Below are 25,537 nucleotides of genomic sequence, written 5' to 3' on the forward strand. Positions count from 1 at the left end.
AAGAATTTACCTTTGACGGGATAGCGGTGTTGTTGCAAACGCAATGTGTCTGGACAAATTAGTAACTAATCACGAAGTGTAGTCGTCTGAACTCGGCGCGATTCCGAGGTGCTCCGTGCACAGTTATCTCTGTGACATCTGGCGTAAAGAAACTTCATTTTTGGCGTTCGTTGACTTGGAAATGCTGCTGTTTGTTAAGGGAGGGGTGGACTTACATATGTAATCGAGCATTTTGAGCGCTGATTGGTTAATCGCGAATCGGTGTTCGGGGCTTGCCTCTGTTTCGGGGGCGGCCTGCTCGCGCACAGTCACTCCCTCTCCCCTTTGGGGTTAGTGTGCTCGTGTTTAGTTCCCAGAGATAGCCAAATCGGATTCCTTAGGGAAGGGACACAAATCACTCCCATTTTAACAAGGGGAGTAACGCGGGATCTGCATCCACAAGGGTCCACCTCTTCTTCGTCGTTTCCTATTTTTCATTCATTTGATTTTTTATCCGAGAAAGCTCTTTGCTGGAAAGAAGGAAGAAAAAAACTTGTCATTGGATGATGACATTTGATCTCGCCCAGGCTGAAAGCCGTAGTTGATCCTATTGTTACTTAAACTGACATCAGAGCTGTTTTATGCTAAGCCGATTTCTTAATACAGAGGGGACAGGGGTAACCCTCAAGTGAGCGTCTCTTCGTCTCGCGTCTCAACATTACTTTATTTTTATTTATTTTGTTTTTGTTGTTGTTTCTATTTGCGGCGCTCCTGAAATCTGCGCCGAAACCTGGATTCTGACAGCTCGCGCTTCTTCTCGTACTTTTCCCGTTTTGTATCAGTGTTTATGAAAGAAAAATCGGTGGAAAAAGAAAAGACACCTGCACACAAGATACCGATCTCATCCACGCGCTGCGAAGCATTTGCCGGCGAACAGAAGACGCGGGGCGGGGAATAGCATTTAAATTAAAAAAAAAATTTAAATTAAGAAAACGCTGCGCGAGAGACAAAAAAAGGCTGTTTTCATGTTTGGGATTCAGGAGAGTATTCAAAGGAGTGGGAGCGGTATGAAAGAGGAGCCCCTCGGATCCGGGATGAACGCGGTGCGAACGTGGATGCAGGGAGCCGGGGTGCTGGATGCGAACACGGCCGCTCAGAGGTAAGCGCGGAGCAGCGTCTACTCTGCGCGAGCGAGACACGGAGCAGAGTCCGCTCCGCGCGAGCGAGACACGGAGCGGAGGCGTTTTGCGGCTCGCTTTTGGTGCCGCCGTTATTTAAGACGGAGCTCATTGGACAATAGACCAGTCAATTTAGTAATTTTGAGCCGTTTTGTTCTCTCTCAGGTCTTGTTCCAAACGTTCCATTAAAGTTGGTGGTGATAAACACGGTTCACGGATGTGCATATCTATTGCTGCCCAATACTTAAAGACTGATATAAATAGCTAAAGAAACAACTAATTTAAATTCTCAAAGATACTCATAACAACAACAACAACCACAACAATGATAATAACAATAATAATAATATTAATAATAACAACAATAGTAATCAATTCTTACATTCTAGAATGGCTTGTGGCATTAAAATTAATGGCTAATTATGAATTATTTTCACTAATTTTAAAAAAATGTACAAATGAAAACCAACAGACCAATGTGCACACTTGGTCAGCGGTGTGGTAGGGGCTCTCTCCCCTAACTGTGGTAAGCTATGGAAGGCGTGTATAAGAGTGTTTTAAATTCTTTGAAATGTGTTTCCATTGTCAACATTTTTTCATCACTCTCCGTAGAGGTCCGTCACACACAAACCCACGTGGCGAAGGCATTATTCAGGATAATTAATACACTACTCTTAGCATTACACACGAGTAGCGTGTTTTCTCCAGGTTTAAATTCTACAATGGAAATTCCATGTGGACATGCAGCGTGAAGGCCTATTAGAATTTTACAAAATAAGTGACTTGGTGTTTTGACCGTTCACTTTATAAACTAGGCAGTTTAATGGTCCGACTATCAAATACATAAATATAAATTAGAAATGCTAGATTATAGATTGAAGTAGGCTAATAACGGTGTTTTAAATTGTTACCCTCCCAATACATTAACGTCATACAAACTTAGACGTAAAGGGAAGTTAAATATTAGTCATGCCAAGACTGAAATCTATCAATCTATCAGTTCGTATCATCTAGTAGTCAGAACATCCAGGGATATCTGAAACCTATTTGACGGAATAAAACATGGAACTCACAGCATCATATTTTAAAGAGAATAAGATGTTTTAGCTGTTAATCGCACCTAACGCCTCGTGCCTCTGTCTGCAGCGGAGTGGGTCTTGCCCGCGCGCACTTCGAGAAGCAACCGCCGTCAAATCTTCGGAAATCCAACTTCTTCCACTTCGTTTTGGCTCTGTACGACAGACAAGGTCAGCCGGTGGAAATTGAAAGGACATCTTTTGTCGGCTTTGTCGAAAAGGAAAAGGTAAGTTACTGCAGTCTTGAGTAATATTTGATTAATAGCCAAATGATTTCAGCGAGATCAAAGTTCACTGCTCTATTAAGTCACAGTCCTGGATTAGGGGCGACATCGCGTTTTTTATAAGTATAATATAAAACGAGGGTTTACGTTTTCATTTCAAAATTTTATGCTGCTCCAACTCCATGGAGAATTCATGTTTTAGATGCGTTTAAAAGGTAGTCTAAACGACTCGCTTCCTTGTGGTTAGATGGTAATTATTTTTAATCGGAGAACATTTATGGTTTGTAAACAACTTTAACTGGTAGGCTACACGTTTTCAACGATAGCCCGAACAGCGCTTAATTTTTTTTTTATGCATCATATTTTTGTAAAAAGGTTGGATGTTGGATACATCATTTTGCGAGAACATTAGATGCATTATTTTATTTTAGTGTGGACTACATTTATGCATTCGGGAGTTACGCGAAAAGCTTTTTTATTTGATGCGCATATATTATTTATTATAAGCCGCTATAATTTTCTTAAAAGCAGTTTCTGCTGCTGTAAAACATGCTTCATATTTTCATACCGTTTGAACACAGGCCTGTGCGCTCATGAAAAGAGAAACGTCAAAAATTATTTGAATATCTGAATATGAAGGGAACACCATGGTTCACTTCCTTCGTGCGACTTTGCTTGAAGGAAGTACAAAAATAGTGTTTATTATTTTCAAAGATTAATCATTGACGTCAGCTTCTGATCGCTGCTCATGTTATCTGCCGCGCTTTGAAATTTGCGTTTGATTGCGCTGTTAACGTGTCTAATATTTCATACCTTTGTTTATTTTCAGATTGACGTTTACTTTGACATAGCGGGGCACTTTCATGTTTTTAGACAAACATCTCAGACTTTTTAACATTTCGCTAGAAGACTCACAGTCAATATCACGCACATTTTGCCAGAAGTATTAGTTCAGAAATACGCACGTGCACTTAGCCCTCTCCATGTGACACTCACAAGGTAACTGAATCACGTGCTAAACAATTTTATGCACGTCCGTTGTTATTTAGTTTTGCAGTTTAAGATGGATATATTCTAAAAGAAATAATATCCAGAAGTTAATTGGGAAGCACGTTCATTTATACCCGTTATTTTTGTTATACATTAAAAAAGCATACGCTTTTACCAAGTGCTGTTTTTTCGGCGTATAAAAACGCTGTAGGCCTACTAAATAAATGAATACATTTGCATGTTTTACTTCAGCTAAAACTTTTGTATGTATATGGTTTACCTCTGTCAACAATCTTGCATTGTTCGGGTGGAATTATCTTTGCTGGATGTCAGTATGGACCCATTTAAATGCTCAGGAAGTGTTTTAATAATAATATTTCCAATTATAACTTTCATTTGCGTTTTGCAGGAATCAAATGGCGAGAAAACGAACAATGGAATACACTACAGACTACAGCTTCTCTACAGCAACGGTGAGTGTCGCGCGGGCATCTGTTCATAAACCGGCGGAGTTTCGTTTCCACGCGAAAGTCGCAGCGGCAAATGTCATTTGCATGAAAGTTACGGAAACAAAGTTCCGCGAGACCACGCGCGAGCTGTTCCCACCATTATCACATTTCTCAGAACTTGGCCTGCTCGTTATAGCCAGCGATTGTTGTAAATGTATGATGATAGTAGCTGTTTGTTAATGATATTACGGTTGCGCAAACACTAACATTCATAATGAGCTATGATGGTAGCCTGTCACTGAATGTTAAGTAATAATTGTTAATGGAGACTGTGCATCATTAACTGTGCATGATCAAAGAATAGCCTGTCTTTACGTTTGGTTTGTACAGGTTTATTATTATTATTATTATTTTATGTATACATCATATCGATTTCTCCTTACAGTCCAAAATGATGTACAGTTTGGATGATGATGGGTGTAATTCAGCCGCTTTTTAGTTGACGGTGGGCCCATCAAATTTCAGCGCAGTTAAAGTCATGCTCAACAATCGCTGTTCGTGCGGAGCAGCTGCTTTTAAAAATGCCACTGCCTTTTTTATGCACCAGCGGCGCCTGCATTTTTTTTTTTTTTTGTTAAACCTCGCGTTTTTCACTATTTATGTTTGTAGCCGGCATCTTTCTACTCGTTACTTACTCTATTTGAATAATGTGCTGGCGCGCGTTCTCCGCGTGCCCCTGATTTTGGAGCCGCGGATAGTAGCTTGCTCGCGCGACTTCCTGAATAATTTATCGTATGAGTTTATTGCTGCTTGCCAGCACTTGGGAGAGTAAATCATCCCCGCTTCTAACATTGTGATTACTGCTGATAATGAGGACGGAGAGCGCCAGTGACAGAGTGAACGCGAACTCTATATTTGGCATTTGTGTATTGTAATCGCCTTAAGTTAATATTGGAGACTAATTTGCGATTTTCTAGTTAAATAATTTGTGTGTGTGTGTGAATTGCATTTGTTGGGATGCAGCCTATTTTAAAGAGTACGGAGGACACGTTTGTTGTAAAGGTTTTTGTAGAACAAGCATATTAAATATAAATATGTTAACAAAACTCTTAATACCTAATGTCCTCGTGACAACCGAAATGATAGTGACGATTCGTGTCACAACATTTACGTCCTGTAATTTAATGAATGGAGCTTGTTATCATATCGGATAAAACGGCTGTGTATGAATTATTATTTGATATGGCAGGCCCCTCACGGGCACGCTCATTGTGTACTGCAATGTAGGCCCGTAATCGGCGTTTTATGAACAATTGGTGGGGAGAATGACAAACGTTACATGCCATGTCTCGGTTAATTAGAATAAGTGGAGGCAAGTTCGGGCGGAAGAGAAAAGAGGAAAACATCGCTGCACGTGCGAAAAGGGAAATCGATGAATAATGCATGCGCAATAAAGATATCATTCGGCAGATGGAAGCAATCATTAGAATCTGCAGAAGGACACAATTCAAAATGTCAACGCGCGGTTCAGACTGGGACTGAGAATATGTAAGGACAGTATAGCTGAGAAAGAGATAGTGAGTCTCTTTGGTGAGGGAGTGTGTGTGTGTGTGTGTACCATGGCAATCTTTCAGCTGTATCACTCCAGCGTTGTGTGTGCTCTCTCCGACAGGCATCAGAACAGAACAGGACTTTTATGTGCGGCTGATTGACTCCATGACTAAGCAGGTAAGGGAAATGTCCCCCCCCCACAGTAATAACCCCCAGAACAAGAAGGAAAGTTTAAACAGTGCTGGGCATATATGCGTTCCTGTTTTTACACCTTTGGGTGCAAGGGTGTGTGTGTGTGTGTGTGCGCACGCGCGCGTGTGTGTATGTGTGCATGTTTGTGTACATGTGCGCGTGTGTGTGCATGGTTTCATTTTTCATTTGTGTGTGTGTGTGCATGCGTGAATATGGGTGTATGTGGACAGTGTGTGAGTGCATGTGTGTGCGTGTGCGCAGGGTGTGTGTGCGTGTGTATGTGTGTACAGTATGTGTTAGTGTGTGTGCGTGTGTGTGTGTGTGTGCACAGGGTGTGTGTGTGGACAGTGCCCTTGGGGCACGTGGGTAATGTCACATTTAGCCACGCCCCTCAGAATGGGAGCTGCCCTGTGGGAAGGGGAGGCGGCCTCACTGAAGCTGAGCCGCTTCCTGTGATGTGTGTGACCGAGGGGGCGGGGGGGGGGTAACCGTTTACGCAGAGGGGGGGTGTATTGTGACTTTTGGCACTTAGCAGAGGGTCAGTCATATTGGATATGAAGACACCGTCGTGTACAAAAGAGGAAAGAAAGAAAAAAAAACGTGGATCTTATTTTTTTCTGCTTTGTTTGCTTCTTGTTCCTGTGGCCGGTGGAAGGGGCGTGGCTTAGCGGCCCGAGGCTCATGAGGAAGCCCTGGTCACATGGCAGACTCCGCTTCCAGCACTTTCCTGATTCACTTACCGTGTGCTTTCCACATACTTACCGTGCGCGTTCCACATACTTACCGCGTGTCCCCCCGATCCTCGTCTGCGCCTGCACGCTTTTCCGCAAAGCAAATTAATAAGGTGACAACGAGAGTTAGACGCAGAAATGTGGCGCCGTGTGCCTCCGAAACGCGGGACTGTGGCTGCCCTGCCACCGGGGGGGTGTGGGGCGGGGGGGGGGGATCTGCCCCTGGGGGGGGGGGGAGATTTTGAGGGCTCAGGCGAGGATGCTGGGCAGTTAACCGGAGTGGTGTGATGTCACAGTGACACGCTGGGCCTGGGGGTGGGGGGCTTGGTGGGGGCCTGGGTACAGCGGCCCCTGGGGGGGGGAGTGCAGCAGAGTTCGAGGGGGGTGGGGGTTCCCCACGCTCAGCGCTCCCCGCTGTCTGTCGGCTGGGGCGCTGTGATCTCTCGGCACTTCGCCACATGGAATATCACAGAGTCTTCCGCGGGATTCATCGCGGTAATGGGCGATTCGGCACGTTGCCGCGGTGAGCGTGTGTCCGCAGAGAGTTTATGTGCCTCCTGATAAACTCCCGTCCCCCGGTAGGCGGGATAACTTATAATTTTGCTGCTTTTGATGGTTCCCTGAAGAGGGTGTATCGACTCAGGTGTCAGGTGTGCCAAATTAGGGTCAAAATTAAAACGTACTGGATGGTAGATCTCCAGGAACAGGGCTGGTTACCACTGATCTTGAGGGACACTAAAAGGAAATAGTTTTACTGTAACACCAAGGAGGAAGGGAAGTGTTTTACTGTAACACCATGCAGGAAGGGAAGTGTTTTACTGTAACACCATGCAGGAAGGGAAGTGTTTTACTGTAACACCATGCAGGAAGGGAAGTATTTTACTGTAACACCATAGAGGAAGGGAAGTGTTTTACTGTAACACCATGCAGGAAGGGAAGTATTTTACTGTAACACCATGGAGGAAGGGAAGTGTTTTACTGTAACACCATGCAGGAAGGGAAGTGTTTTACTGTAACACCATGCAGGAAGGGAAGTGTTTTACTGTAACACCATGCAGGAAGGGAAGTGTTTTACTGTAACACCATGCAGGAAGGGAAGTGTTTTACTGTAAGACCCTGCATACCTGTAAAATCCCAAACTGAAAGAACATAAAATATCATAATATTGATTTGCGATATCATTGTTGTGTTCGAATCTTAATAGGTAATAAGCAGTTTTGCTTTGTACAGCTCATAAATTGACTCTTGTCGGGCGTCACATGGTATTGGCTAATTGAGACTCTCAGGCAGTCACATGACAGAGAGTTTGACAGCGGAGCGTAGAGAACGGGTTTGCAGGCAGGCTGTGCCGCGTGTTTGTGTGCCGGGGGAGAGCAGCGTACGCGTCCGCCCGTCCGTCTGGACCCTGGCGGCTGTAAGACAGCTTCTTTTTAAAAAAGATTTTTTTTTTTGGGACAGGCTTATGGCTGGAAGGCTTCTGGGTGGGGCCCATTCTGAAGTGCGGGACCCTTTGATACGGTGAAATGAATACAGGGTCCCTGGGACAGGCCCGTCTCAGGTGTTGTTTGGGGGGGGGGGGGGCTTGCTGCCTGACAGGAGGTAGAGGAGTGGCCTGATTCTCTGGGTTTTCCTCTCCACTGCAGCCCAGCGTGTTCTACCCATCATAACAGCAATAAAAATAATAACATAAATAATAATAAATATTCTATATTAAGAGTGATTAAGTATCATTATTATTATTATAATGGATAGAGACGCCAGGGTGGGGGGTGAGGGGGGCGGATAGGGGGGATGGGGGGGGGGGGTGGAGTTTGCCTGTGCTGCGGGAACATCGCCGTAGGGTCCCTTTAGAGAAGAGGTGTTTTCAAGACGCATCAGAAACAAATGTCAGTTTCTACAGGAAGCCGATTTTTTAGCCTCAGTCCCTCCTCTACCTGCTGCTCCAGCACAAATCCTTTTCATAGTAAAATTATACAGATTATGACAATCTGAGACCACGCCACACGTTCCGCGTGGTTTTTGTTGGGTATCGAGCTTGGATCACCAGCGTAAAGAAAATAAGTTAAAAATCGAGTCCAAATGGAAAACTCTGCTGTTGTCGTTTATTGTTTCGCAAGGATTGACTTTTTCTGCTAATTACTTCCACATTTGTTCTTAGCCTGCCAAACTCGTAATGTTGTTCAAGCGGTGAAAAAAAGTAACACTTGCTTAAAATGTGATTGTCAAAAGACCAGGACAGACCACCAGCGGAATAATTGAACAGGCCCCTTTTATTAAATAGCTCCTTTTTCCAAAATAAAAATCCAGAAAATTTTATGAGCAACTTGCAGCCCATGGCACTGGAGTATTTAACGGTGAGTTAAGATTCTGAGACACGTCCCTGTGAACCTCGTAAGCCCCTTTTCTGTGATTGGCTGTGCTGCAATTTCCACACACTCCCTGGCCAATGAGAGACGAGTGCTGGGGAGTGCAGAGGGTTATTGGATCGCTGGATGCGCGCTTCCCATAAGAGTCAATCAGAGCTGGAAAACCACAAACAGCACTGCGCACGCAGCTGCCGTCCAGACCCCTGGAAGTAAATAACAAGCCATAATTACCATAACTCACCGCGAACTGCTCAGCGCACCACAGGCTTATTCCTATTGCCACAACAAGAATAACAGCAATTACCAAAAACAGCAATAAATACATTAGCGCATCATGCTTTGGGTTCTAGTTAAATGAATAATTCCAAATTTGGCCTTATAGGGATAAACATTTCTTATACCATTTTTGGACTTAAAAATAATAATAAACGGTTATTACGTATTTATATAATATTGCTACTCATAATTATTCCAATAACAGTTATGAGCAATAATAATAATACACATCCTGTCACACACACAAACACACATGCACTAACACACACACACACTAACACACACACACACACACACACACAAACACACATGCACTAACACACACACACAAACACACACGCACACAGACACACACACACACACACACACTAACACACTCACACATGCACTAACACACACACACACACACACAAACACACATGCACTAACACACACACACACACACACACACAAACACACATGCACTAACACACACACACACACACACACACACAAACACACATGCACTAACACACTCACACACACACACACACGCACACTCTGCGGTGTAGTCTGCGGTGTTGGGGCCCGTGGTGTCAGACTGACAGCCGTATCTGTGATCTGCGGCCCGGCGGCTGGCAGTTCAGACGCAGGCGGCGCGGGAGCGGGGCCCCCCCTCACCCCGGGTTCGGCGCCAGAGCAGCTGAGCCGCGGAACAAAGCGCCGGCGTCCCGCGCGGAGGGCGCTCGCTCTCCCGGTGACGCCCGCGTGCGCGACGGCGGCGGCGGCTGAAAGGGAAGTGAGCTCCGGCATATTTATAGCTGCTTGTTTACACGCCTCAGACGCAGTTGTCACATCAAGGCCTTTGAGGAAAAACTGCAAATGAAAAATGAAAACTTACTTCTGCAGAATAAAGTGTGTACTAACAGTGATATCGGCGGCGGGCGCCTGTTACTGCGCACGCGTTCGGCTCGACGGGGGGGGGGGGGGCGCGGGGGGGCGGCGGCGGCTCCGGGGCCCAAACGGATCGTCTGGCACAGTCCTTTTTTAAAAATTTTTTTCCCAGGCGCACGTGGACCCTTAAGAGTTAAGAGGTCGTGTCTTGAATGTCTTTCGCGTGCGCGCTTGAGGTCGCTTCGCCGGCGGGTCAGAGAGAGAGAGAAAGGGGCGGGGTCACATTGCGTTTCCTCAGCAGGCGGGTCACAGACCCTCTTTATTATATCCAGCTTTTCTTTCCTGGTCATTTTCCATCAGCTACCAGGCCTCTGGAGCGCGGGACGGGGGAGGGGGGACGGGGGTGGGAGGGAGTGGGGGGTGGGGGGGGAGGGAGGAGCCATATTTATGTAACGTGCGCTCTGGGTCCGACGCACTTCACTAATATAAACAAAATGCGCGGCGGCATAAATCTCCCATATTAGACGTTTCCTCCAATCGCAGCCTGTGTATAGCGCTCGATTGCGTAAGACGGGGCATGAATGTGCCGCTCTGTCCCCCCCGCGTGTCGGAGGAGCGAATGCAGGCCGTACGGAAACATTTGGACGCGCACAAATCCGAAAGAGCGCCTCAGTGTCCCCCGAGCGCGCGCAGGCCTCCTGAACGTACCGCTGGCGTCGCTTCGCTGCTCATTTCTGAAGAACCCAGCCTGTGAGACGCACTGAGAGCGCCGCCTCGTTCTGCGCTCCCTTTACTCCTCCTGGAAACAAGCGGCTAGTTTCTGTTTTTCTTTGTTTTGTTTTTTACCCTTTGTGGCTTCTGAATCTCGGGATTGCACAAGCTTCTCCGCGTTTCCCGTGAGAGAATGCGATTGCGTGTAATTGCAGTGTTGCCTAACGGTTATTCTGCTGTTTGATAGGAGGGGACAGGGTCAGGAACAGAAGGAAAAAAAAGAAAAGAAAAACAGCGGCGAGAGAGATAGGACTGGGCTCTTTAGATTGCATCTGCTGCCGCTCGGTTTAAGATTTTTGGAGGAGCGTCTGGACAGAGATTTGGACTCAGAACCGGGACAGGACCGACGGCTCGCTTGTTTCTGGGCCCTCCCTAATTTCAGGTTGCAGTCGGTGTGACTGCAGCAGGCAATCATGGGGTTGAGCCGTCTGCGATGTTTTAGGTGAGGTTTCAGAGCGCTGTTGTTTCTCCGCCCACTCAGATGTTGCGTTATACCCGACGGCGATGGCGAGCGCTCTGCGTTCCCGTGCTCTCCCGCAGCGCCGCGTGTGTCACGCGCAGGCCCCTCTGAGTCCCCGGCAGAAACGCGGCGCAGTGTTTGGCGAATCAGAGCTGAGGATCTGCAGAGGACGTCGCGCGCGGCGTAGCGCGGCGTTCCTCTCCGTCCCGCGGCCTCCCCGGGGTCAGGGGGAGGCGGGATGGATGGAGCCCCATGTTTTAAACGCCAGGGACAGTGATGCATGTTCCTCGTCTTTGGAAGGACCTTGGCTCCCACACTCTCAAAGTGAAACAGAGCTCGCCAGCTCCAGACACTGCGACCGCGGCAATAACTCAGCGGGGGGAAAAAAAACAAACAAACAGGCTAAACTAAAAAACAAAAAACAAACTGTGACATTTTAAGAACAGGGTAAAGAGTTACGCTGTCAGGAGGAACTCTTTCTTTGCCGTGTTTTGTTTTTCCCTTCAGAAAATAAATATTGTGATATTTTTATTGCCTCGTTGCCATGGACATATTCCATAAATAAAAGCAATGCGTGAGTGGGAGCGCGTGCGTTTATTACAGTGATGTATACAGGGAACCAAAATAAAGGACACGCTTCAGTGAGCGAGCGATGCAAAGCTTATTAAAAGCGCGCGCTTCCGCACAGGTGCGGTTCACGAGTTTGTGAAGCAGTTAACATCCCAGAATGCTCGTGGTTGTGTGTAGAAGGGCCAGCTGGCCCAATTACTCCTTATTTTGGCTTCCATGGATACGAGAAGCCATGGAGGGGGCTGCAGGGACTAAAATGGCGGAACCTGCTGATGTTTCCTGAAGAACAGTGGCTGAAGTGACCTCAGTCTGGTGAGAACTTCACAGAGAGGGATATTATGGTTGGTGTTTCCTTTATTTTGGCAGTTACCTGTATGACAGCTAATGCTATTGCATGATAATAAAATAAATGAGAACGAACTAGAATAATATATATTTATATATGTGTAATCTTTCTTAGTGATAAAGCAAACAAGTACAGAGCAAGTACAAACATGATATTGCATTAAAGTCATTTGACATATGCTCTTATCCATAGTGATGAATGGCTGTGTACAGTGTTCAGACTCTTTGGATCATGGCAGTGTTGGTTTGTCTGTGTACAGTATTCAGACTCTTTGGATCATGGCAGTGTTGGTTTGTCTGTGTACAGTGTTCAGACACTTTGGATCATGGCAGTGTTGGTTTGTCTGTGTACAGTATTCAGACTCTTTGGATCATGGCAGTGTTGGTTTGTCTGTGTACAGTGTTCAGACTCTTTGGATCATAGCAGTGCTGGTTTGTCTGTGTACAGTATTCAGGCTGTTTGTATCATGGCAGTGCTGGTTTGTCTGTGTACAGTATTCAGACTCTTTGTATCATGGCAGTGTTGGTTTTCTCTATGTGACGTATTCTGATAATTGGGTGAGAGTGCATCAGTAGTCGCTTCGTCTGTAAGTGTGATACAGAAATCTAGCCGTTTATTTCAGTGTGATGGTAAATCTTAAGCGCTCAGATTTTCTCCTGTAAATTCTATGGTTACTGAAACTGGAAAAAATAAATAAAAATGTTGTTCCGTTAAAATTATTGCTGGAAGATACGGGCGGCTGACATACTGAGAGTGGTGTGGAACAGTGGGCCTCGTCTCCCCCCCTAATGAACGTTGGGGGGGGGGGGGGGGGGTGTTGATGGGAAGATGGCGTCGGAGCGAATCGGGGCTGTGTATGTTTGGGGGAAACGGGAGATTCGCGGCGCTGAGAAAAACGTGTTGTGTGGAATGGAAGGGTGCAAACAAAGCTGAGGTTTTTGGAAGATGTGGAGAACGGGCCAGATGGCTCCACACACTCCAGTCTGGCAGTCCAACTGCTAGTGCCCCCCCCCCCCCCCCCCCACACACACACACACACACACACACACACACACACACAGGCACACAGGCACACAGACAGATACACACGCACACCAATACCACTCATACGCAAACACCCACACACAGACAGATATACACATGCACATACACAGGCACACACAGATATACAAACACACATACACACACACACACACCAATACCACACATACGCGCACGCATACACATGTTCTCACATGCACCCACACACGCGCACACACACCACACCCATGCGCAGCCATACGCCTGCAGATACACATGCACACACACTGATACACACACACACACACACACACACACACCCCTCCCGCTGCTCTTGCTGCCATACTATGACATGCCAGTGTTTGTTTGGGGTTTACATGTTAGAGTACGTCTAGAAACTGTGTCTTTGCAAGTAAACACTGCGTTCCCGTGCTCTCCCGCAGCGCCGCGTGTGTCACGCGCAGGCCCCTCTGAGTCCCCGGCAGAAACGCGGCGCAGTGTTTGGCGAATCAGAGCTGAGGATCTGCAGAGGACGTCGCGCGCGGCGTAGCTCGGGGTTCCTCTCCGTCCCGCGGCCTCCCCGGGGTCAGGGGGAGGCGGGATGGATGGAGCCCCATGTTTTAAACGCCAGGGACAGTGATGCATGTTCCTCGTCTTTGGAAGGACCTTGGCTCCCACACTCTCAAAGTGAAACAGAGCTCGCCAGCTCCAGACACTGCGACCGCGGCAATAACTCAGCGGGGGGAAAAAAAACAAACAAACAGGCTAAACTAAAAAACAAAAAACAAACTGTGACATTTTAAGAACAGGGTAAAGAGTTACGCTGTCAGGAGGAACTCTTTCTTTGCCGTGTTTTGTTTTTCCCTTCAGAAAATAAATATTGTGATATTTTTATTGCCTCGTTGCCATGGACATATTCCATAAATAAAAGCAATGCGTGAGTGGGAGCGCGTGCGTTTATTACAGTGATGTATACAGGGAACCAAAATAAAGGACACGCTTCAGTGAGCGAGCGATGCAAAGCTTATTAAAAGCGCGCGCTTCCGCACAGGTGCGGTTCACGAGTTTGTGAAGCAGTTAACATCCCAGAATGCTCGTGGTTGTGTGTAGAAGGGCCAGCTGGCCCAATTACTCCTTATTTTGGCTTCCATGGATACGAGAAGCCATGGAGGGGGCTGCAGGGACTAAAATGGCGGAACCTGCTGATGTTTCCTGAAGAACAGTGGCTGAAGTGACCTCAGTCTGGTGAGAACTTCACAGAGAGGGATATTATGGTTGGTGTTTCCTTTATTTTGGCAGTTACCTGTATGACAGCTAATGCTATTGCATGATAATAAAATAAATGAGAACGAACTAGAATAATATATATTTATATATGTGTAATCTTTCTTAGTGATAAAGCAAACAAGTACAGAGCAAGTACAAACATGATATTGCATTAAAGTCATTTGACATATGCTCTTATCCATAGTGATGAATGGCTGTGTACAGTGTTCAGACTCTTTGGATCATGGCAGTGTTGGTTTGTCTGTGTACAGTATTCAGACTCTTTGGATCATGGCAGTGTTGGTTTGTCTGTGTACAGTGTTCAGACACTTTGGATCATGGCAGTGTTGGTTTGTCTGTGTACAGTATTCAGACTCTTTGGATCATGGCAGTGTTGGTTTGTCTGTGTACAGTGTTCAGACTCTTTGGATCATAGCAGTGCTGGTTTGTCTGTGTACAGTATTCAGGCTGTTTGTATCATGGCAGTGCTGGTTTGTCTGTGTACAGTATTCAGACTCTTTGTATCATGGCAGTGTTGGTTTTCTCTATGTGACGTATTCTGATAATTGGGTGAGAGTGCATCAGTAGTCGCTTCGTCTGTAAGTGTGATACAGAAATCTAGCCGTTTATTTCAGTGTGATGGTAAATCTTAAGCGCTCAGATTTTCTCCTGTAAATTCTATGGTTACTGAAACTGGAAAAAATAAATAAAAATGTTGTTCCGTTAAAATTATTGCTGGAAGATACGGGCGGCTGACATACTGAGAGTGGTGTGGAACAGTGGGCCTCGTCTCCCCCCCTAATGAACGTTGGGGGGGGGGGGGGGGTGTTGATGGGAAGATGGCGTCGGAGCGAATCGGGGCTGTGTATGTTTGGGGGAAACGGGAGATTCGCGGCGCTGAGAAAAACGTGTTGTGTGGAATGGAAGGGTGCAAACAAAGCTGAGGTTTTTGGAAGATGTGGAGAACGGGCCAGATGGCTCCACACACTCCAGTCTGGCAGTCCAACTGCTAGTGCCCCCCCCCCCCCCCCCACACACACACACACACACACACACACACACACACACAGGCACACAGGCACACAGACAGATACACACGCACACCAATACCACTCATACGCAAACACCCACACACAGACAGATATACACATGCACATACACAGGCACACACAGATATACAAACACACATACACACACACACACACCAATACCACACATACGCGCACGCATACACATGTTCTCACATGCACCCACACACGCGCACACACACCACACCCATGCGCAGCCATACGCCTGCAGATACACATGCACACACACTGATACACACACACACACACACACACACACACACCCCTCCCGCTGCTCTTGCTGCCATACTATGACATGCCAGTGTTTGTTTGGGGTTTACATGTTAGAGTACGTCTAGAAACTGTGTCTTTGCAAGTAAACACTGTTACGCTCCAGCAGACCGACTCAGTCAAACACCAGGCTGCCAGCCTCAGCCCAAATCTGAAATACCGCACAGTTAGAGAAACACACAGAGCTCCCCACACTGTCTGAGTCTGTCTCCTGAACGCAGGAGTACTCACAGAAGGACAGGACTGCAGCAGCTATTTTAATATCACGCTCAGAAAGATCAATATGCCCACATTGCCTCCATATTGTAAAACTATACTGCAGTTTATTATCCCATTAGGGTGTGTAGAGGCAGTTTTGCTAATCGCTGCGCGGGACACACACACACACACACACACACACACCCAGTAGAGTTTGCTGATAGTGTTCTGGGAGAATAAGAAAACCGTTCATACCTCCTGAAAAATAAGCAATTTTATTTTCACTCGAAAATCTCCACAGTCAGTTTCCAGTTGTATGAACAAGGAGCTCATTTTGGGGCTGAACGTGAGGGTATGTTCGAGGCGCGCTTGCTCCTCTTGCTTCCCCTCCGTCAGGTGATGGCTCCTTAGCACCTGGGTCTCAGCTGAGCTGTTCTGCTGCTGCTGCAGACGTGCCAGCCAGGCTAATTTAAGCCTTATGCTAACGCGCTTATGGAGAATGCTACTCTAAACAAGGAGTACACTGCCATTGTGTGGTTTTGGGGTGAATGCATTGTTTGTTGGGTGTGTTTTTTGGGGTGAATGCGTTGTTAGTTGAATATCTCTTTTGGGGGTAAATGCATTGTTTGTTTGGTGTTTTGGGGTGACTTTACTGTTGTGTGTTTTTTGGGGTGAATGCATTGCTTGTTGGGTGTGTGTGTTTTGGGGTGAATGCATTGCTTGTTTGGTGTTTTTTGGGGTTTCTGCGCTGTTAGTTGGATGTGTTTTGGGGTGACTTTACTGTTGTGTGTTTTTTGGGGTGAATAACTGTTCAGTGCATTTGTATTTTCTCCTCAGAGAGTAGAAAAGCTCATAGCAGCTCAAAGCAGCTCATAGCAGCTCATAGCAGCTCATAGCAGCTCATAGCACCTCAAAGCTCGCGGTTGGCAGGCATTCCTGCTCATAGCAGCTCAAAGCAGCTCATAGCAGCTCATAGCAACTCATAGCAGTTCATAGCAGCTCAAAGCAGCTCAAAGCAGCTCATAGGAGCTCATAGCAGCTAATAGCAGCTCATAGGAGCTCAAAGCTCGCGGTTGGCAGGTATTCCTGCTCATAGCAGCTCAAAGCAGCTCATAGCAGCTCATAGGAGCTCAAAGCAGCTCATAGCAGCTAATAGCAGCTAATAGCAGCTCATAGCCACTCATAGGAGCTCAAAGCAGCTCATAGCAGCTAATAGCAGCTCATAGCAGCTCAAAGCAGCTCATAGCCGCTCATAGGAGCTCAAAGCAGGTCATAGCAGCTCATAGCAGCTCATAGCAGCTCATAGCCACTCATAGGAGCTCAAAGCAGGTCATAGCAGCTCATAGCAGCTCATAGCAGCTCATAGCAGCTCATAGCAGCTCATAGCCGCTCAAAGCAGCTCATAGCAGCTCAAAGCAGCTCATAGCAGCTCAAAGCAGCTCATAGCAGCTCATAGCAGCTCAAAGCAGCTCATAGCCGCTCATAGCAGCTCATAGTAGCTCATAGCAGCTCATAGCAGCTCATAGGAGCTCAAAGCAGCTCATAGGAGCTCAAAGCAGCTCAAAGCAGCTTATAGCAGCTCATAGCAGCTCATAGCAGCTCATAGCAGCTCATAGCCGCTCATAGCCGCTCATAGCCGCTCAGAGCTCGCGGCTGGCAGGTATTCCTGACGTCAGCAGCGGTGACAGCCTTGTTCCTCTCCCTCTTCCCCGCCTCAGCGGTGATGTTCAGACTCTGCAGTTCTGCGCGGCGGCGGCGGCTAGCGCTCTGGACCTGCTGTGGGAGAGCTGCAGGTTCACACAGCGCACCTGGTCCAGTCTTACCTCACCCTCTCTGGGCTTAACATTAATGAGTCAGGCTCGGCTGCGCTACTGTGTTTTATATGTCTGTGTCCGTGACTCGCCCCACTTCCCTGACTGAACTCTCTTCCTTTTTCAAAGGCGATTATTTATGAAGGCCAAGACAAGAACCCGGAGATGTGTCGCGTGCTGCTGACGCATGAGATCATGTGCAGGTAAGAGACGGCGTCCTCTTCCTCTTCCTCTCTCTCTCTCTCTCCCCCCCTCCCCCCCCCCTCTCTCTACACACCGTTTCACATGTACCCCCTGAGTGGTGACACACCCTGTCTGTGCCCAGCGCCCCCTCTGCTAGCTGATTGGCTGATCGGACAGCCTGGTGGAAGCGCTTTGGCTGAGGGCGTCCTCACTTTACCCACGATCCACTGGGGCTGGCGGTGTTTGAGTGACAGCTCTGGCAGTCAGACGACCCCACGCCGCCGGCACTTAGACACAAAATGGACGCCGTTTCTTTATCAGAATATTTATCCTGAGAAGATCACCAGCTGAGCAAATTCTAGGGTCTCGTCCGGGATCCGGTGGATCCCTCCCTCTCTCTCATACTGCGCTGGCCTTCGTATTTAAAGCCTCTATCAAAGTGGCGGGGGGGGGGGGGGTATTCGGTGATGCAGTGCCCCCCCCCTCTCGCTGTGCCTAACCAGGTCAGTCCCGCCTGACGCTCTTTCTCTGAAGGAGGGATCCGGCTCTGGAACACAGAGGAGAAAAGGAGTGGAGGGCGAGTCGCTATGGAACGCTGGTCCTTTAATTAAAACCAAAAGATGAATTTCTCTCGCTTAAAAGTGGGTTGTGAAGAAGGGCTCTCATCTATTTTTGGGAATACTGGGGAGCATTCGAACAGTTTTCCTCCTAAAAATATCCTACTCATGGTTGGTTAATTAGGACAAGCAGAAACTCATTACTCAATATGAATTTTCTTGTTATTCTTTGGGTAACAAATGCAGTTTGCTCAGTGTCTGACGATGAAATATATGCGAGCATCCAGGGACACACGGATGTGGTCTCTCACGCACACACACGCACATGCACACACGCACATGCACACACACGCACACATGCACACTCACGTGCATGCACACACGTGCACACACACACACGTGCATGCACACACAAGCACATGCACACACACACACGCACACATGCACACTCACGTGCATGCACACACGTGCACACACACACACACGCATGCGCACACACACACACACACGCACACACACACACACACGGACTGCCTCGATCTTGCCCTGTGTTTTCCCTCGTGTGAAGGCTTACCTGTTCCGCGCACGTGGAGTGATGTGTGTGTCAAACACGCGTTCGTTATCTTCCACAGACTCCTCCTTACACACACGCTAACCAGTAAAGCCGACGGACAGAGGGACTGAATGTACAAACACATTCGCACGCATATGTCTGGGGTTTTTGGGGTGGCTCTCCCCCTTCCTGTCCTGCGTCTGTGCTGATTTTGCACTGGGGGTGCAAACACAGGCTCGATTATAAGCATAAAATGAGAGTCTGTTCACCATTAATCAGGGCTGTTAATTGCAGGGCCCTGCCATTAGCCATATGGTGCGAAGCCAGCTTGCATCCGCGCGACCCAAACGCCTCGTCTTTTATTGTCAAACACGGGCGGCACAAGAAAAGGAGCGCGCTTTCAGAAGCGTTTCAAAGGAGCTACTCCTTTTTTTCTTCTTTTTAAAAGTAGATTTCAGATTCATGCCGGAGAGAAATATTCGGTTTACAGGACAAAATTAAAAGGTGTGGAAAGAATGTTTCCTGTGTTTTCATCTCCTGAAATCGGTTTTCCAAAGATTTGGGTGGAAGTAATTAGGCAAACAGTTTATTTGCGTAGTTTTTAATTCTTATTCCCGTTGTGCTGCGTCTATAAAAAGCACGCGCCCCCTTATAAGAGCTTCGGTGTCCGGTGACGACTGGGGTAGGCCGGTCCTGGTAATTACAGCAGGCAGCTTAGATTGCGTTTCTTCAAAAGCTGCACCAGGAAGAATCGGTTGAGATTAGAGATACGGCTTCCTCGCCTGTCCTGTGGGACCGAGTCGGAATTAACAGGAAAAGGGAAGAATGCCCAAACCAAGCTGTTGTGAGCGTGTACTAATTAGCATACTTTTTTTTGGCGGTGGGGGGGGGGGGGTTGGAATTCAGGGGGTGGGTGCTCCCCTGGGTCTCGCCTCATGATTGGATTATTGGGAAGTGGCAAAATTGCAGCGGCACCCCCCCGCCCCCCCGGCTCCTCTCAGCTCTGATCCGGTGGGACCACACTGTGACCCACTTCCAGGAAAACAACGGAACACCGACAAAGACGTGCCCGTTTGGAAAAGAGAGGAGAGAGAGAAGGTACGGGAGGAGGTGGAGGTGGAAGAGGAGGAGGAGGAGGAGAGAGAGAGAAAAGTTACGGGTGGAGGTGGAGGTGGAAGAGGAGGAGGAGGAGGAGGAGGAGAGAGAAAGGAGAGAGCTGTACGTCTTTAAGCAGAGTGAGGGAAACAGGAAAGGGGGAAGGGGGAAGAGTGGTGTGCTGAATCAGCTGGTGTTCCCGCTCCTGCTGTTCTGATGGCGGGGGGGGCGGGGGGGGGGGAGGAGGGGGGGCCAGGTGACCAGGTGATGGGTGCAGACAGAGGCCCCCCGCCAGCGTGCCGGCTCCCTGGAGTAAAACAATGCAGATGGTTTTAAGTGACAGTGCCCCCCCCCCCCCCATTTTCCCGCTCCTCTGCCATCTGTACCACCGAAACACGATCCGGGGCGATCCCTGCTGTTCACTGCCCCCCCCCCCCCCGCCTGCCCATTCCCCCGCTCCCCCATCCCTTTGACTGGCGGGGGCCGGGGGCGGGGGGGTGGGGGGGTCAGGGGGGTCGGGGGGGGGGTGGGGGGTGTCAAGTGAGCACGAAGGCCGATTACCTGCCTCAGGTGATAGCAGGGAAGAATACCTCACCCCTTGTGTTTGTCCGGACCTCAGCCCCCCCCCCCTCCCCCCCAGTCCCATCCCTCCCTGCTCCCCCCCCGCTGCCCCCTCCCCCTGCGCACCTGTCCTCAGGTATGAGCGGCAGGCTGGGGGGGGGACAGAGGTTTTTATGACGCTGTAATCCGCCCATATGTGCAGGTGGAAACATTGCGGGGGGGGGGGGGAGGCTGGGCGTGGCTGAGATTCAGGCTGCTCCCCCTCCCTCTCCTAGTTCTGAGGACAGCCTGACCTGCAGTTGCCCCACCCCCACCCCCCCCATCCCCCCAAGGTTGTTGTGGCTGGTGTCGGTGCTGACATATGTAAAACAGCAGCAGGTTAACTGTCCTCTCTCTCTCTCTCATCCCTCCATCCCTCCTCCCTCTCCAGCCGCTGCTGTGACAAGAAGAGCTGTGGCAATCGCAACGAGACGCCATCCGACCCCGTCATCATCGACAGGTAAGGAGCCCTCCCCCCCCCCCGCCCCCCCTCACCTGGCCACTGTGGCCCCAGGCTCTCCCCTACCCTTAGAATCCGGCCGCCGTTGCCGTGACAATGCATGGGTTTGGGGCCTGTGTTTTCAGCAGTATGGGCTGGGTTTGTGGCCTGTATTTTCAGCAGTATGGGCTGGGTTTGGGGCCTGTAGTTTCAGCAGTATGGGCTGGGTTTGTGGCCTGTGTTTTCAGCAGTATGGGCTGGGTTTGGGGCTGTATTTTCAGCAGTATGGGCTGGGTTTGGGGCCTGTATTTTCAGCAGTATGGGCTGGGTTTGTGGCCAGTATTTTCAGCAGTATGGGCTGGGTTTGTGGCCTGGATTTTCAGCAGTATGGGCTGGGTTTGTGGCCAGTATTTTCAGCAGTATGGGCTGGGTTTGTGGCCTGGATTTTCAGCAGTATGGGCTGGGTTTGTGGCCAGTATTTTCAGCAGTATGGGCTGGGTTTGTGGCCTGGATTTTCAGCAGTATGGGCTGGGTTTGGGGCCTGTGTTTTCAGCAGTATGGGCTGGGTTTGGGGCCTGTATTTTCAGCAGTATGGGCTGGGTTTGGGGCCTGGATTTTCAGCAGTATGGGCTGGGTTTGGGGCCTGGATTTTCAGCAGTATGGGCTGGGTTTGGGGCCTGTATTTTCAGCAGTATGGGCTGGGTTTGGGGCTGTACTTTCCACAGCACTCTGGTGATTGTGATTGGTTTGGCGGCGATGATGATGATGATGATGATGATGTAAGGATGATGATGTATTCTGAGCGTTGATCCGCAGATTCAGGTTGTCACGTTAACCGCATTTTAACGGCGGGACAAACGGCGGAAGCATCGCGGCACGGCGGTGGAGAGCACGGACATGATTGGATACAGGGCCGCGTGACTGTGCACAGATTAACGCGGGGTGCTGAGGAAGGGTCTGTGGCTCTCGGCCTCGAGGCCCGGACTTCACCCCCCCCCCCCGCCGGGACCTGATTGGGTGACTGATCGCGGTTACCGCCCCTCTCTGCCCTCAGTGAGATGGGGGGGGGGGGGGGGGGGCACCGAAGGCCGCGTGTAACGCTGAGAGAGACTGCGACTCGGGCGAAGGGGGCGGGGCCCAGCCCGCACGCGCTCAGTACGGCCCTCTGCACGCCGGGCGCCACGCCGGGGATGATGAGAGGCCACAAATCAGAGCGCGGCGGCGCGGAGTGTTTACGACCAATCAGAGAGCGGAGAGAGAGAAACGCGCGTCTGATTTACGCGGGAGAGAAATGCATTTGTTTACATGAGAGTTATTGTTCTGTGGCACCAGCGTTCTGGGCGAAGGCTTTGCTCCAGCAGAGGAGACGGCTGGGGGGGGGGGGGGGGTGATGGGGGCGGGGGGGGGGAACCCACACCAGGCTGTTTTAATACGCTTGCTTTTACCCTTTAATGGCGATGACTTAGATCAGGCATCTTTGTGCGCTAGCCCGTTAGCGTGACTGATCAGTGGGACGTGGAGCCGTGTATTCCGTGCGAGTTTTGAAGCATATGTGAAGTTTATTAAGTGTTTCATGGGTGAAACTCAGTTGTATTTGAATTTTAGTAGATGTTATAGGATTTATTTCAAGCAATACACAAGTGAAGAGGGTTGGACTTCTGTGTGTGTGCGTGCGTGTGTTTGTGCGCAGGTGTATAGTGTGCGTGTGCGCGCGCACGTGTGTGTGTGTGTGTTTTAGAGTCACTGACCTGTACTGGCAGATGAACACAGCTGAGCTGAGCTGCTTCTCTTACCTGAGTCTCGTTCTGCTTCTGCATCACTGGCCAGAACGCTTCAGAGCTCTAGAGACAGCTGCACCCCACATAACACACACACACATTCGCACACACACACACGCACACACACACACACACACACCTAGCATACACACAGATACACACACATGCACACACACATAGCATACACACACACACACACGTGCGCACACACACCTGCACACACATAGCATACACACACACACACACACACACACACACACACATAGCATACACACACACACACACATACACACACACACACACACACACACACACACACACACACACACGCGCACACACACCTGCACACACATAGCATACACACACACACACACACACACACACAGCTTCTACTCCACTGAACAAACGGCCTGTTGATCGCCCCCCTCGTCCCAGCCGAGATCGCCCCCCCCCCCCTCGTCTCCCTGTCCCAGAGCTCCTCTGCGACTCTAAACACTCTTCAGAAAACTTTTACTGAGGATCAGATTTCTGCTTTCCCCCGATGTGTTATGGAACAGCAGTGTGTAGAGTTGTAGCACTGACGATACAACTGCTACCCATGAGCCTCTGGGATTAATCTCTCCGCTTCCTCCTGATGCTAAAACAGCCCCCCCCCGCCCCTGCCCCCCACCCTTGTATACCCCAGTCCCTCCCTCCTGGCCAGGTTGCCATGGGAACCCCTGGCTCAGGTGCGAGGTCGTCATTAATTGATGCCAAATTAAAAATATTCTGTTTCCGTAACATTTTCCTTCAGAGCACAAAAATAGGTCATGGGAGAAACATGAATAAATAGAAAATAAAATTACCAGTAAAATCATTCTGTACCAATAGGCTGCTTGGCAGTAAGTTTTTTCTTTGTTTTGTTTTGTTTTGTTTTGTGGGGTGGTGTGTGTGGGGGGGGGGGGGTGGGCGTTCTCAACAAACAAACAACTTCTGGCTGAAACAGACTCAATTATGAATTATTATTTCCCCTGAATGCATTAAAAACACGCATTTCCACCCTCTGTCTTCCCCTGAAGTTATTTAGTTCAATGAATAAGCACTCGTTAGGGTGCTCTTGTTTCAAAGAGATGATTAGATTTTACAGCAGTAATTAGCCAGGCTAGCGCTAATTCTGCTCGTTGAGTAATGAGAGTGATTTTCTAATTAGATTTCCCTCAGAAGACACCCCAATAGGCCACTCCAGCGAAACCTAAAGAATGTCAGAAATACAGTTAACTAATGATCCCCTTTTATATTGTTAAAGGAGCAAATCTCGTGTTTTTCCTGGAGCCGCTGTCTCTAACGTGCGGTGTGTGAGGACGTACGGGGAGCTCGATCGGTCGCCAGAGTAGACCGAGAGACGTCAGCTGTCAGCCGAGCCGGGGAAAGCATGCGGCATCCTGGGAGCTCAGAGTTCCCGTGGTAACCGTGGGACTTCCTGATCTTGGCTCATTGGTCCAGCTGCCAGCGTTGGTCTCCGCACATTCCTCAACATCTGGGCTCGAACCAAAATAAAATAAAATCCTTTTTTTTTTTTAAATCGGAGTTAATAAAAGCAGCGGGATCTGGGTCATGGTGCGTCCTTGTTGAATCATTAATGGCGGCTTTTGGCTTCTGTCCCAAAGCGGCAGTGTTTGGCGGGTTCCACCACCAACTGAATCTAGAGAAGTAAAAACTTCCTGAGAAGAAGGGAATAGTGAGACTCGGTGTTATTGGGGTCCCCGCAAGTTTGGGGTTTCTGCCTGTGATGAAGTATCAGCTCAGCCCGTTTATTAAGTGTGTGAGTCTGATCGGGGCCATGCTGTGTGTGAGTGTGTGTGTATGTGTGTGTGTGTGTGAGAGAGAGAGGGGTCCGGTTAGTCTGTACTGCTCCTCCACAGCCGTTGAGTCTCTGTGCTCTACAGGCTGATCTTAACTGGGCTGGAGCACCTAATGTGGGAGAGAAGGAGCTCAAAATAGAGCCTCATTATACAGCAATTAAAGAGTTTCACATGGAGCAGAGAGAGAGAGAGAGGGTGAGAGAGAGAGAGAGATAGAGGGAGAGGAAGAGAGAGGCAGAGAGAGAGAGAGAAGTGGAGAGAAAGAGAAGGAAAGGGAGGGAGAGAGAGAGGGAGTGAGAGAGAGAAAGGGAGAGAGAGAAGGGGAGAGATTTGCTGTGTTTTTAAACGGCTGCGGTCTCCTGCGAGGTCTTGGGCAGAGCTGTCAAAGCTACACACACTCCTGCCGTGACCCCGTCCCGCTGGGGGGGGCACTGGGGGGGGCAATGCGTGTGGCCCACTTAAGCTGAAAGTGAGCCGGAATAATAAGGGGTGACTCTGGGAGTTAATACAGGGTTAACCATATGCAGTGCACTGTCAACAAGCCCATCATCCGCCTGACTGACTCCAAAAGAGTGCACACATTCGCCCGTGTGCGGCTCCCTCGCTCCCTCCCTCCCTCCCCTTTCATTCTACCTTTCTCCGTTCTTCTCTCTCCCTTTTTTTTCCTTCTACCTTATACTGCTTGTTTTGATTTTCATTCTAACTTCCCTCCATCCTGGTCTCTCTCTCGCTCTGTCTCCCTCTCTCTCTCTCTCTCTCTCTCTCTCTCTCTGGTGTCTTGTTTCTCTGTCTATCACTCTGTTGTC

The 25,537-nt window shown here is 48.9% G+C and overlaps 1 protein-coding gene across 1 annotated transcript in view; it reads left to right on the forward strand.

Moving 5' to 3' along the window:
- Positions 1-287: 287 nt before the first annotated feature.
- ebf1a (EBF transcription factor 1a) overlaps positions 288-25,537 on the forward strand; it is a 48,032-nt gene continuing 22,782 nt past the window's right edge. Inside the window, exons 1-6 of the mRNA XM_035408005.1 lie at positions 288-1,138; positions 2,304-2,460; positions 3,857-3,920; positions 5,569-5,624; positions 17,815-17,888; positions 21,065-21,133. Coding sequence (XP_035263896.1) covers positions 1,005-1,138; positions 2,304-2,460; positions 3,857-3,920; positions 5,569-5,624; positions 17,815-17,888; positions 21,065-21,133 — 554 coding nt within the window. The 5' untranslated portion in view covers positions 288-1,004. The remainder of the gene's footprint in view (positions 1,139-2,303; positions 2,461-3,856; positions 3,921-5,568; positions 5,625-17,814; positions 17,889-21,064; positions 21,134-25,537) is intronic.

The sequence above is a fragment of the Anguilla anguilla genome, chromosome 3 (assembly GCF_013347855.1).
Source record: "Anguilla anguilla isolate fAngAng1 chromosome 3, fAngAng1.pri, whole genome shotgun sequence".
In the NCBI taxonomy this organism is placed as follows: domain Eukaryota; kingdom Metazoa; phylum Chordata; class Actinopteri; order Anguilliformes; family Anguillidae; genus Anguilla; species Anguilla anguilla.